Below are 13,065 nucleotides of genomic sequence, written 5' to 3' on the forward strand. Positions count from 1 at the left end.
ACAGTTGAGCAAGAAGGCTCACTGACACAATTACCATAAAGGAGAGCTGAGTGCTTAGAATACTCTGACATGTACAGACCAAATGGCATTAGCTAGTTGATTGTGGTATCTCTAGAAGTGAAATGAACAGGTGGCCTGTTAAATTCTCACTTGAACTTTATAAGCAGAAAAGTTCTAGATCAAATAAACAAAGTCTAACCTCACTCATCAGAACAGAAAGTTAAGGTTCCTCAGTCAATTCAGAGACATGTGTCAGTTTGGAGACCTGGAATCACAGAGTGAAGGAAGGCCAGGTTCTCTTGAGGAGGGACTCTGATAAACTATCAAACATATACCATTACTCTTTCTCCAGCCTTCCCGAAAGGGACCTATAGCCACTTATTTATCAAGGTAATGATGCATTGGAGAAAAGAAAATAATCAGATCTGTTAGGGACTACTAGACACTGTCCCTGAATTGACACTGATTCCAGGAGACCCTGAATATTACCATGGTCCTCCAGTCAGAGTAGGGGCTTATAGAAGTTAGTTGTTTGACAGAGTTCTGTCTCACATCAGTTCTGTGGGTCCTCACACCCATACTGTGATTATTTCCCTCAGTTCTGGTATGCCTAATAGGCATCCTCAGCAGCTGGCAGAATTCATCCTCATGTTCATTCCCTGACTTGTGGAGTGAGGGCTGTTGTGGAAAAGGCCAAGTGGAAGTCACTAGAACTACCTCCACCCAGGAAAATAGTAAACCTAAAGCAATATCACATTCATGGAGACATTGCAGAGATTAATGCTATCTTCAAGGACTAGAAGGATTATTCCCCCCAGGTCCCCAGTCAACTCTCCTATTTGGCTGGTGCTGAAGACAGCTGGAGCTTAGAGCATGATGGTGGATTTAACCAGGTATTAATTCTAATTGTAGCTGCTGTACCAGGTGTTGTGGTTTCCTTACTTGAGCAAATTAACACAGTGCCTGGTACCTGTGTATGTGGCTATTGACCATGCAAATACTTTTATCTCCATATTTTATCTTCATAAAAACTACCAGAACATTTGCTTTCAGCTGGCAAGGCTGGCAGTACACCTGCACTGTCCTACTTCTGGGGGATATCAGCTCTCCAGCCCTATGTCATATTTAGTCTACAGGGACCTTGACCACCTTTCCCTTCCACAAGACATCACACTGATCAGTTACATTGGTGATATTATGCTGATTGGACTATTGAGCAAGAACAGCCACTCCTCTAGACATATTGGTAAGACACTTGCATGTCAGAGGGTGGGAAATAAATCCAATAAAAATTCAGTAGCCAGGACGCCTGGGTGGCTCAGCAGTTGCGCATCTGCCTTTGGCTCAGGGTGTGATCCTGGGTCAGGGGATCGAGTCCCGCATTGGGCTCCCTGTGAGGAGCCTGCTTCTCCCCCTGCCTGTATCTCTGCCTCTCTCTCTCAGTCTGTGTCTCTCATGAATGAATAAATAAAATCTTTAAAAAAATTCAGTAGCTTTCTCCTGCTGTGAAATTTCTTTCTTTCTTTTTTTTTTTCAATTTTTTTTCTGCTGTGAAATTTCTAGAACCCAGTGGTGCAGAGCATGTCGAGAATTCCTTCTAAGGTGAAGGATAAGTTGTTGCCTCTGGACCTTCCCACAACCAAAAAAAAAAAAAAAAAAGATGCCTGTGTGCCTCCTTGGATTTGTAGGCAACATATTGCCCATTTGGATGTGCTATTCCAGCCCACTTACTGAGTGACCTGATGAAGCTGCTAGTTCTGAGTGGGGCCCAGGATAAGAGAAGACCCTGAGTTACAGGTCCAGGCTGCTGTGCAAGCTGCTCTGCCATGGGCCATGTGATCTGACAGATCCAATGGTGTTTGGAGTGGTAGCGGCAGAAAAGGATGCTTTGGAGCATTTGATGGGCTCCTATAGGTGAATTGTAGGCGTTCGGATTTTGGAGTAAAGACAATTAATCTCTTCAAATAATCACCCATCTCTTTTTCTTTTGCCTTAGAGGGGGTGGGGAGGGGCAGAAGGAAAGCGAGGAGAATCTTAATAAGCAGGCTCTACACCCAGCATGGAGCCTGAATTGGGTCAATACTTGAGAGACTGGTAATGGTGGGAAAGCAAAAGTTGCTTTATTCAGGAAGCTGGCAACTTGGGAAGCTGGTAGACTAACATTCCAAAGACCGTCCTCCCTGTGTAGGGGAACCAGTGGAAAGTGTGAGAAATGGGGGAGGGGGCTACATGCAGGAGAAGCTGATGCTCAGCAGCTAATCATTCGTGCTTGCAAGGCTTCCAGATTCCTCTGCTCTGCTAATAATCAAGGCTTCCAGGTGTCTATCAGTAAAGCATATCCCATGCAGCTCAACGAGCTGTGTCCTGGCAAGGCAGTCTGGACTCCTCCCCTTGTACAGAGATTCAAGACTCCCAGGTGTCTCTTACTAAGAACCCTGTGGTCATGGTGGCTGTTTTCAAGTGTGGTCAGGCCTTATCTTCTGGATATTCTGGTCCTTTGTTCCTCAAGGCCACGGGTCTGAAGGATCTCAAGGGAGGTAGGATAGTTCTGCTACAAACTATGGGGTTTAGGTCAGCAAGCAAGGACTGCATAGCTTGAAGCAAGGTAATGCTTAAGACTGGTTTGGAGTGCTGTTACAATATGATTCGCCTTCCTTGGATGCACTGCTTCTGCCAAAACTATTATCCATGAACTTATAGAATGCTTTCTGCATCACGAAGGTATTCCACACAGCATTGCTTCTGATCAAGGGGATCATTTCATGGCAAGTGAAGTGAATCTATTCACTGGTCTTACCATTCCTACCATCCTGAAGCAGCTGTCTTGATGGAACTGTGGAATAGCCTTCTGAAGATTCAGTTACAGTGCTAACTGGGTGGCCACATCTTGCAAGGCTGGGGCAAGGTCCCTCAGGAGGCTGTGCATTCTCTGAATCAGCACTCAGCAGATGCTGCTGTTTCTTCCATAGCCAGGATTCATGGGTCCTAGAATCAGAGGGTGGGAATGGGAATAATGGCACCACGGGATGTTATACCTAGAAACCCACTAGCAAAGTTTTGCTTCCTGTTCCTGTAAGTTTATGATCTACGGGTCTAGAGGCCTCAGTCTCAATAGGTGGGATGATTCCACCAGGAGACTCAAAAATGATACCATTGAACTAGAAGTTAAGATTACTTACAGGCTGTATTGGGCTTTTCATGCCTCTGAGTCAACAGGTAAAGAAAGTAGTTGCTTTGCTACTACTCCACAACAGAGGTGAGGAAGAGTCTAGAACATGGCACTTCCCTTAGAACACCTCTTACTGTTACTATGTCCTGTGATTAAGGCCTTTGAAAAACTGCAGCAATATAATCCAGAAGTACTACTAATGGACCAGAACCTTCAGGAATGGAGGTTTGGGTCACCCCACCAGGAAAAGAACCACAACCTGTTGAGCCTGCGGAAGGCAAAGAGAATATGGAGTCGAAGAAGGTAGTTAGGAATACCAGCCATGACCACATTGCCAGTTACAGAAATGAAGATGGTAACTGTCATAAGAATTTCCTCCTTATTTTGTTATGAATATATTTGTGTTTATGTACACATATCATGTTTATATTTTCCGTCTCTCATCCCCTTATTCGTAATATAAGCTGTATTGACACCATGATATTTAAGTATTAAATTTATTTCATAACATCTTGGTATTTAAATTATTGGATAGGAGTTTTTGAAGGGAGCAGAATATATTCAAATTTGAATTTCACATTCACAGACGCTAGACCAGAAGGAGCCTTAGATGATTCTCTTGTTTCCACCTCCAACCCAAATGGAAGCATGTCATCTTCAGGCTCTCTCTTGTGATGAATCTCAGCTCCTAATAAATATTTGGGGGGCTCAGTGGTTTCGCACCACCTTCAGCCCAGGGCGTGATCCTGGAGACCCAGGATCGAGTCCCACGTCGGGCTCCCTGCATGGAGCCTGCTTCTGCCTCTGCCTGTGTCTTTGCCTCTCTCTGTGTGTGTCTCTCATGAATAAATAAATAAAATTAAAAAAAGAAATATTTGTACAGGGATTAGTTGACAGACTAATGTGTAAGCATGCTCTCTTGAGTGTGAGCGAGAAACATGAGTCAGGTGCCTGAGAAATGGAGGACTTCCACTTCCGTCAACATTTATGACACTATTTCGGAAACAAAGCTGAAATCCAAGGTCTTTTATCACCTCAAGGCTCGCTGTATGAAGCTTTGTGTGCAGACTGCTTTATGATTTCAAAGTATAAATTTGAAATTTAGACCCTCTTTGACATAACTGCACACCAGCCTGAAGGTTGTTTGTAAAGGAAAATCTTTGGGAGACGGGAACATCTTGCTGGGGTTGATGTGCTAGGCAAACCCTATAGTGAAATCTCGTGGCATGCAGACATTAACAAACGCCCATGCAATCAAATACACTTTAAAACGGTTTCAAATTTTTTCTCTGTAACTCTATCTACCATCTATGTATGTACGTATCTCAATAAGAGGTTTCATTATAAAATTCAATGTGAAGGGGGAAAGTTGAAAAGTTTAAAATTTTTCAGCTTTCTCTCAGAAATTAAGTATTTAATAAGTCTTTAATATGTCCAGAAACTAAAGCGGTATTTTGTCCCTTTAGTTTAGGTGGTGCTCATCCATTTAGGAATTTTGCCATCATCAGACAAATCCTTTCTACTGCTCACTTTCCCTACCCCTCCCGTCCCCTCTCCCTGTTCCTCCAGGCCATCTTCTCTGGCAGCCTTGTCTCAGTCCCCCATTTCAGACTTAACTCTTGACTCTGTCCCCCTGATCACAGTAGGACTTGTATAGTATCTCCCGGGACCCCCTACCCTCTGCCCCATGGAAGGGGACTAGGGTGTGTGCTTAGGTTCCAGGAGGTTCCCACCTGAGTGGCCACACATAATGTGTCAGGGAGCAGCATGTGGGGGAAAAAGAAGAGGGACTTTCACCTGCAGTTGAAGACACTGCCAGCTTGGGTGGCAAAGGCCAAGGCAGGGTTCATAACGCTGAGCTGGCACACCAATCCCACATGTACTGCCACTGGATCCTTCCTCACACTTATCAGCCCCTGTCCTCACCCTGTGTCCCCCCCCCCCCCCCCCCGACTACCCAGTTCCCAGCTTCAGAATGAAGTGTTCCAATTATGTAGAGCTCAAGGTTCTTGGTGACACTGCCCCAGTGGTGTGCTTTTCATTCAGTGGTGGGCTCCTCTTCACTGAAGTTCTCTGGAAATGGAGCAGTGCTCCTGGTGCCCTGCCCAGATTCCCTTGGACTGGCACCACCAGCCTCTGCCTCAGGCTCCAGCTGTGTGTGTCCTTCCTATAGGCCTGGGCCTGCTTCAGAGAAGGAAGTCTGCCCTTGGGCACTGGGGTGGCTTTCCCCAGAAGCTCTCAGAACACAGGAATCTGGGAGCTGACATATCTCAGGGCAGCCACAGGGAAGGACTGAGGGTAGGAAATGAAAGCCCAGCTCCCTGCCCTGCCTCTGGGAGGGGCTCTCCTGGAGCCCCTGAGAATGAGGCTGGGACTGTGCAGACTCCCTCCCCATCTTCCTTCCCCACTCTCTACCACTCTCTAATGATCCTCTCCTAGAAACACTTTTGAAATAAGTTACTCGCACAGGAATCCTCATTCCAGGGTCTGCTTTTGGAAACCAACCATAAACAGGGGATACCACAGGCTTCTGGAGAGCCCTGAGAATGCTCTGCCTTGCAAGGCAACCTGTGGTCAATTGTAGCAGGAAATTGCAGCTTTCTGCTGCTTCTGGAAGCAAGGTGGTAACCTGACCACCCATCTTCCTGGGACCTGAGGGGGCAGTGTTGGGACATGTTTTGTGCTGGTGTCCTGGGCTCAGAGCACAGGGTGCCGGGAAGGACACATGAGCTTACTGTTGGGTGTCACAGCCAACCCTGTGCACAGAACCTCGTATGGGGAGCTTGTCCAGCCCAGCTTTCTGCATATCCCCACTCTTCCCTGCTCCACACTGCTGATCCTGGTGGTGGTCAGGGATGTTCTCCACCTTCCTGGAGCTCAGGAAGGAGCTAGTGGCCTCCTGGTTAAGGCCATGATGGACTGTGGAGTTTTGAGCACGGTGTGGACTTAAACTCTAGCCAGTCAGTCCAGCTTTTTCTGCTAAACTTTGGACTTTAATGTGACCCCCCCCTCCCCCGCCATGGCTACTCCTGGGAAACTGGTTAGCCACAAGACCCTGGTAATGCAGGGGTTCACTGGGGTGACCTAATGCATGGAGAGCTATCCATTAGCCACTCTTCTGGCTGGGGACTCTATTCCTGCTACTGCCTGAAATCTGTACTCTGTACTTTAGAATCCTTGCTAGCCTGGTCCATGCCCACCATGGGTCCTGACTCTGCCCATCTGCCTGCTTCTAGAACCTGCAACATGTGTACTGCTTCTCAGAGGGACATCCAGATAGGGTTGGCAGAGCAGACCCCACCTCAGGACCGGGCATCCCTACTGACCTGAGCCCTCCTTGGACTTACATGGCTGGAAGTACTACCCTCACAAGTCTCAAATGGAGGTAGGCCCCCACCCTGGTTGCACACACTCCTAACAGGAGGTGCCTCTTCCTGTTCTTTGGGCAGCCGAAGGAGAAGCTCAAGTTCCAAATATAGGAGCCTGAGTCTTCACAAATATGGCTCTTCAGGATGCTTCCAGATTCTTTCACACAAGGTCCTGGCTCAGCTGATGCAGACGCAGAAACTCAGCTCAGAGACTCCGTAGTCGATGATATTTCAGGCTTTCTTTGTAGGTCCCTTCTTCTTTGTTGATGTTTTTGCCACAACCTTTTTAAATAGGAAAGCCCTCTCAGCTCCTGGGCACACAAGACGAATACGAATTTGACTCAACGGCCATAGTTTTTCAACCCCCATGACCCAAGACCAACAACCCAGAGGGAAGAGAGGAGGAGGGCACTGACAATAAGGGGATGGGTTGTTTTCCACTTAAGAGTAAACCTCTCAAGGGCAGGCCGGGTGGCTCAAGCGGTTTAGCACCACCTTCAGCCCAGGGCCTGATCCTGGAGACCCGGGATTGAGTCCCACATCGGGCTCCCTGCATGGAGCCTGCTTCTCCCTTTGCCTGTGTCTCTGCCTCTCTCTCTCTCTCTCTCTCTGTATCTCTCATGAATTAAAAAAAAAAAAAAAAAAGAGTCAACCTCTCAGAAGAAAGCTAGTCATCAGATTTTGGCTTGGAGGAACTTGAGTTTATACTGGTGAACCTGCACAGGTGTATCACCAATGAGATGCGGAAGTGACAGGAGGTGTGTAGATGCAGGATGGGGAGCTGGGCCTGTCCCCGAGGCCAGGCAGTGGGCGAATCGCACAGCGAAGCTAGCAAGCGGGTCCGGGATTCCGAATTCAGTGACCGCCTGATTGAACTTCGCCTCCCACCCAGCACGCGGAGCAGGACCGGAGCTAAGGCGCGCCACGGCCAGGTGCGGGCGGTTACCCGGCCCAGGGCCAGGCCAGTCCGGAGGTCGGGGCGGCCCTTGCGCTGCCCGCGTCGGCCCCGCGCGGTGGACCATCTCGGTTCGGTCCCCAGGGCCGTCGGGCAGGGCCTTCGGCGGCAGCGGACGGTCTGCTGCCCCAGTCCTTCCCTTGCTAAAGGACTCTGCTCAGTTTCGCAGCCCTCCCCTGGCCCTGTCGGTTATCAGATGTGGGTGTGGGGGGCGAGGGGACCCCAGGCTAGCTGCTAGCCGCTCTGCCTTCAGCGCCCGCATCACCGCTTGTCGCAGGGACAGAGCGGAGACCGGAGAGTCCGCCTCGCTCCCTGCAGACAGCCCCGCCGTCCGTGCACGGCCCCCGAGCTCCAGGTCCCGGGAGCCCGCTGCGGCGCGGCTGGGGAGGCCGGCTGGGGCGGCTTGGGGAGGCTGGGCCTCACCCCAGGTGAGGTCACTGGACCCTGTGAACTGATCCTTGGATTCTCGTTCTGAAGCTTCAGGGTTCCAAATCCAATCCTATTTCCCAATGCTGTGTGCTCTCCAAGGGCATGGCTTTAAAGTCCCTTAGCCACGAACATTTACAACGTGTGATCTTGCACGGCTGTGGTATACACAGGAGTGTGTATGTGTAAACGCGTAATTAGAATAAAACTTATTTTAAATGTATCCACGTGGTTCACTTCAAGTCTTTCCTCAGAGCACCTCAACACTGCACGGATACTGCATGGGATTGCCATGTGGTTCGTGATTTTCATGCTTACCTTAGAAAGCAGAATGGTGGAAGAATGCAAATGGCCTTCTTTGTTCTTGGGTGGACTTGCTACTTTCCTGTATCTTATGATTAGGTGGTGCACCCACTTGCACAAGCTGCACCTTCCCACCATTCTTTTAAAATAACACGCTGATCTTTGTGCTACTTGTGTAAATGACTCCACACACTTCCTTGAGACAAGTTTTATTATTTTAAACTTTCATTTGCTTTTTATTTATTTGAGAGAGAGCATGGAGGGAGAGTGAGAGGGAAAAGCAAAATCCCTGCTGAGCAGCCAGATATGGGTCTTGACCCCAGGAGCATGAGATCATGACCTGAGCCTAAGGCGGCCGCTCAACCTACTGAGCCACCCAGATGCCCCTTGCGACTGGTTTTAATGAAAGAAAAAGAAAAAGAAGCAGAATATGATTATATGTGTGCCTGAATAATTTGGTGGTCCTGACAATTTTGCTAGGAACCTCTTTTTAAGAAGCATGAAATGTGATCCTTCCAGAGATGTGGTAGTTAAGATTTTCTTAAAGTGCGTGTGGTGCTTGTATTTTGTTTTATTTGGGGGACAGGAGGCCAATTTAAGGATTTGTCCCCTTTGTCTCTAAGAAGCCCATCTGAAATATAAGTTGTTTTCTGCCTTCCAGCCTTGAGTTGGCCTCAGAAGTAAACTGTTCCTTGTTTGTCCTGCGCTGCTCATCACTCATACCCACTCTCGCTTTTCTCTTTGGTCTTGAGACCATAGCCAACTTGAGACCGCCTGAATCAAGCACAGCTCACTAGCACCATCTGTGCCTCATAACCTAGTACTTCCAAGAGCTGGGTCATCCTCTGTGTCTCATTCTTGATGGTTAGGGATAAACTCTGGTTCTCCCTATATATTCTTCCTAGTGTTCACTTCTCTTCCTCTGCTTCTCATTCACTTTCTTTCTCTTAGGTTGATGTTCCACTTTTATTTCTCTCTTTTCATGAGTTCTGCATCTGGGGAGTCAGGCTATTGTGAGCTAGTGATGAGATTATGCCATGTGTCTTTTGCATCCCACCATCCCTTCACATGGTCATATCAGGAACCTCACAGCACCGGAGGGAACAAGAGAGATGGGGTGGAATCACTATCAACTTGAAACTTACAAAATGAGCAGGGATGTCTCAAGTAAAAGAGACTGAGGCAAAGAAGACAATGACTCCTGGCCAGAAGTCCTATTTGCAGAAGACAGGGGCTTTTAAATATTTAGGGAGATGATAAAAAGTACTCTGGATTCCTTGTTTTATAGTTCTGCCCTTGAATTTACTACCACATGAGACAGAGTGTAGCAGTCAGGGATCATAATCTTTCTTTACCCTGCATCGCTGTATGGTGCCCAGGTTAGTGCAACACAATAAAGAGGTGTCTATGCAAATGATCACATAATATAATTTTAAATTTCTACCCAGATTTTGATTTCATCAAACATCTACCCAGGATCTGATTACATTTGGATGAAGTATATTATAGTGGCATAGAATCTATGGATAGTGTAGGAAAGCTCAGGATTGGAGGACAGGTATGGTAGTTTTAAGTATTCTTGATTATGAGGCTCAAATGTCTAAAATCTAGGAAGGAGGTCGTGACTGATGGATTCCCCTGTTGTTCTCAGATCTCTGTGCGGAAGGTCAGGGTAGTCCCTGCCATCTTCTTCTGGTAGTCCTTGTCAAATTCTTCATTCTGGGCCACAGTGAAATGGTTCTTCCAGTCCCCAGGCATCCCTAAAACAAGGCAAAGTCTCAGGAATTGCCAGAAGAGTACAGGGAGGAGGGAGCACGCATCCTTGGAGCCAGCACAAGAATGGGGGGAAAAAAGGAAGTTTGCCTCTGAAAAATTATGCAGTAGTGTCATTGAAAGGAATGAATAATGGGGCATGAGACATTACTGAAAAATCTAAGCAGATCATGGGTACTACAGAGTCCAAGCTGGCATTTGAGAATATAAATCTTACCTTTCCTCATAAAAGGGGAAATAGATTGGTCCATGAGGTTGGTAGGCCAAGTGGTATAGTTGGCCATCGGATTTTGCTTCATTATATCAAAGGAGGTGTGATAGATGATTTTATTCAGAATTTCTTCTGGCATTTCTTTCTCCAGGAACTTCAAAATCTTCTGAATTTCCCGCCTTGGATCCTGTATGCAGATCAGTTATACAAAGCAATTAATTTTGGATTTTCAGGATATTCTGTTTGGACCAATAGTATTTGAGAGGAATGAATTAAGGAATCAGTTCAAATATATTCAACAACTATCCCTCAGGTGATGACTATGTGCAAGGCACTATACCACCCCAGGTGCTGCCATGACACAAATTTGAAAGCCATTCCTTCCCTTAGGAGGCTCACCCTGCAACAGGGAGATGGATATAAGCATAACTAACAGCAAAACGTGTTGCTTGCACACAGAGAGTGCCATGAGATTTGTTGAAAAGAACAATTGTAAAAAAAAAAAAGAAGAAGAAAGAAAAGAACAATTATGACTCCTGGTAGAGATCAGGAAAAGTTGTATAAAGGATGGAAAAATGTTGCTGGTGAAGTACGGTATGACACTCTCGTATTTGAGCTATAAAAGATGGCAAAAGAGCCTGTGAGTTTGGTAGGAGGCTAGTAAGGGGATGAATACAAAGATCTTAAGTTGACCCAGAAATACAAATTCTTATGCACTGGTTCTTTCTGTTGAAAGAGTTGCAGAAAAGGAGCTATAGCTTTTTTTTTTTTTATCTTTTTCCTTTTTCCTTTTCTTTTTTTTTTTTTTTTAAGATTTATTTACTCATTTGAGAGAGAGAGAGCGAGAGTGAGCGAGAGAGCAGGGGGAAGGACAGAGGGGGACAATCCTCAAGCAGTCGACTGAGTGTGGAACTAGACATGGGGCTCAATTCCATGACCCATGAGATTATGACCTGAGCTGAAACCAAAAGTTGAACACTCAACCCACTGAGCCACCCACGTGCCCCAAGGAGTTACACTTTTGATTAGATTCCTCGGCATTGGCATCATAAGTAGTTTATAATTATAGGACACTATTTGCTGGGGTTATGATAGTGAATTTGTCATGCTTCTCATCCAATGACTTGAAAAGGAGAAATCGGTCAGCCCAGGTGGCTCAGCGGTTTAGCGCTGCCTACAGCTCGGGGTATGATCCTGGAGACCCGGGATCCAGTGCCATGTTGGGCTCCCTGCGTAGAGCCTGCTTTTCCCCCTGCCTGTGTCCCTGCCTCTCTCTCTCTCTCTCTCTCTCTCTGTGTGTGTGTGTCTCTCATGAATAAATAAATAAAATCTTAAAAAAGAAAAGAAAAGGAGAAATCTGTCCTCTGTCCCAATATGCGGGACCAATCCTGCCAACATTTATATGCATTAAACTTCATTTGTGATGTGGGTCTGGGGTGTGGAATGGGGAGAAGGAAACTCTCCCTGAGTATTCACCGAACACAACTAGGCACTTTGCAAATGTGATCTCATAAATCCTTATAGTATTTTGTGAGATACAAAATGAGATGATACCCATTTCACAGGTGAAGACATGTGGTTCATGAGTGTCAGGATTCATTAGACTATAAAGGCATGTGACATTTCCTGAGGAAGAAGGATCTTCTGGAAGTTGTGAACTGAAGCAAAGAAGATTGAGAAGAGCAGAAAAGTAGTTAGAACTTTTGAGTATAAAACTGAGTTGGGAAGAGTGTCATGGAGAGAAAGGACTTGCACTGAAGGTTCTTCTATGGGCAAGTCCACACATCAGGGTCCCATATGTGGTTTACTTCACTGGAGAACATAGTGGGTCTAATGGAGAATGTGCTGCACTTCACCTCCTTTATGTCCTCATAGAAGAGGTAGAGAATAGGATGCTGGTCTTTCGCATTCCACCATCCCTTCACATGGTCATACCAGGAACCCCACAGCACTGGAGGGAACAAGGAGAAAGGGGGAATCAATATCAACTTGAAACTTACAAAATGAGCATGGATATCTCAAGTAAAAGGGACAAAGAAGACACAGACCCTGGCCAGAAGTCCTATTTGCAGAAGACAAGGACTTTTTAATATTTAGGGAGACGATAAAAAGTATCCTGGATTCCTTGGTTTATATTTCTGCCCTTGAATGTACTACCACATGAGATAGTGTGTAGTGGCCAGGGCTCATGAGGTTTCTTTCCCCGGTATCACTGCATTGTGTCTAGGTTAGAGTTATGCAATACTATCTCCTTGTGGGCTGATTTTCATTCTTAAAAATCTATAATTACCAGATATTTGGACATCTTTACTCTCTATAATGGTGACCAGGAAGAAGAGAGGTGCACTGGGTATTTTTTGTTGGCCCTTCACCTTCTTCCACCCCGTGAGGTTGACCTCTAGGGACTATGTCAATGGGCTCTTTTTTTTTTTTTTTTAATTGGAGTTCAATTTGCCAACATATAGCATAATACCCAGTGCTCATCCTGCCAAGTGCCCCCCTCAGTGCCTGTCAATGGGCTCTTTTGTGCTCAGGCTTCCACCTGGGATTTGCCAGTAGAAGGCACTGAGAGGCTTTTGGAGGCAGGAGTGAGAAGGGTGTGTTTATATCCCTGATGCCCTTCCTATTGGCTCACTAGGGGAGAGTGGTGGACTCTCCCCTATTGAAGGCCTCAGCTACTGTTAAGGGACTCTGTCCTTTCTCAGGACGCAATGGCTCCCTGTTGGTGCTCACCACAGAATGCTGCACTGTCACTTGTTCATTTCCTTAAACTCTGCCCATAGCTTTCTAAAGAGTCTCTTAGCTAAATTCTCCCCAAATGATCCAGTTTGAATGTGCCATCCACATCCTCCCATGACCT

The 13,065-nt window shown here is 46.5% G+C and overlaps 1 protein-coding gene across 2 annotated transcripts in view; it reads right to left on the reverse strand.

The window, feature by feature from the left end:
• Positions 1–8,414: 8,414 nt before the first annotated feature.
• The window catches only part of SULT1C3 (sulfotransferase family 1C member 3), a 34,186-nt gene continuing 29,535 nt past the window's right edge, over positions 8,415–13,065 (reverse strand). For both annotated transcript variants that reach the window (XM_025462805.3, XM_035696110.2), the window contains exons 6-8: positions 12,062–12,156; positions 10,212–10,392; positions 8,415–9,981 (exon numbers count right to left, since the gene is read on the reverse strand). In XM_025462805.3, the coding sequence (XP_025318590.1) occupies positions 9,869–9,981; positions 10,212–10,392; positions 12,062–12,156 (389 nt within the window). In that variant the 3' untranslated portion in view covers positions 8,415–9,868. The remainder of the gene's footprint in view (positions 9,982–10,211; positions 10,393–12,061; positions 12,157–13,065) is intronic.

The sequence above is a fragment of the Canis lupus genome, chromosome 10 (assembly GCF_003254725.2).
Source record: "Canis lupus dingo isolate Sandy chromosome 10, ASM325472v2, whole genome shotgun sequence".
Lineage (NCBI taxonomy): Eukaryota > Metazoa > Chordata > Mammalia > Carnivora > Canidae > Canis > Canis lupus.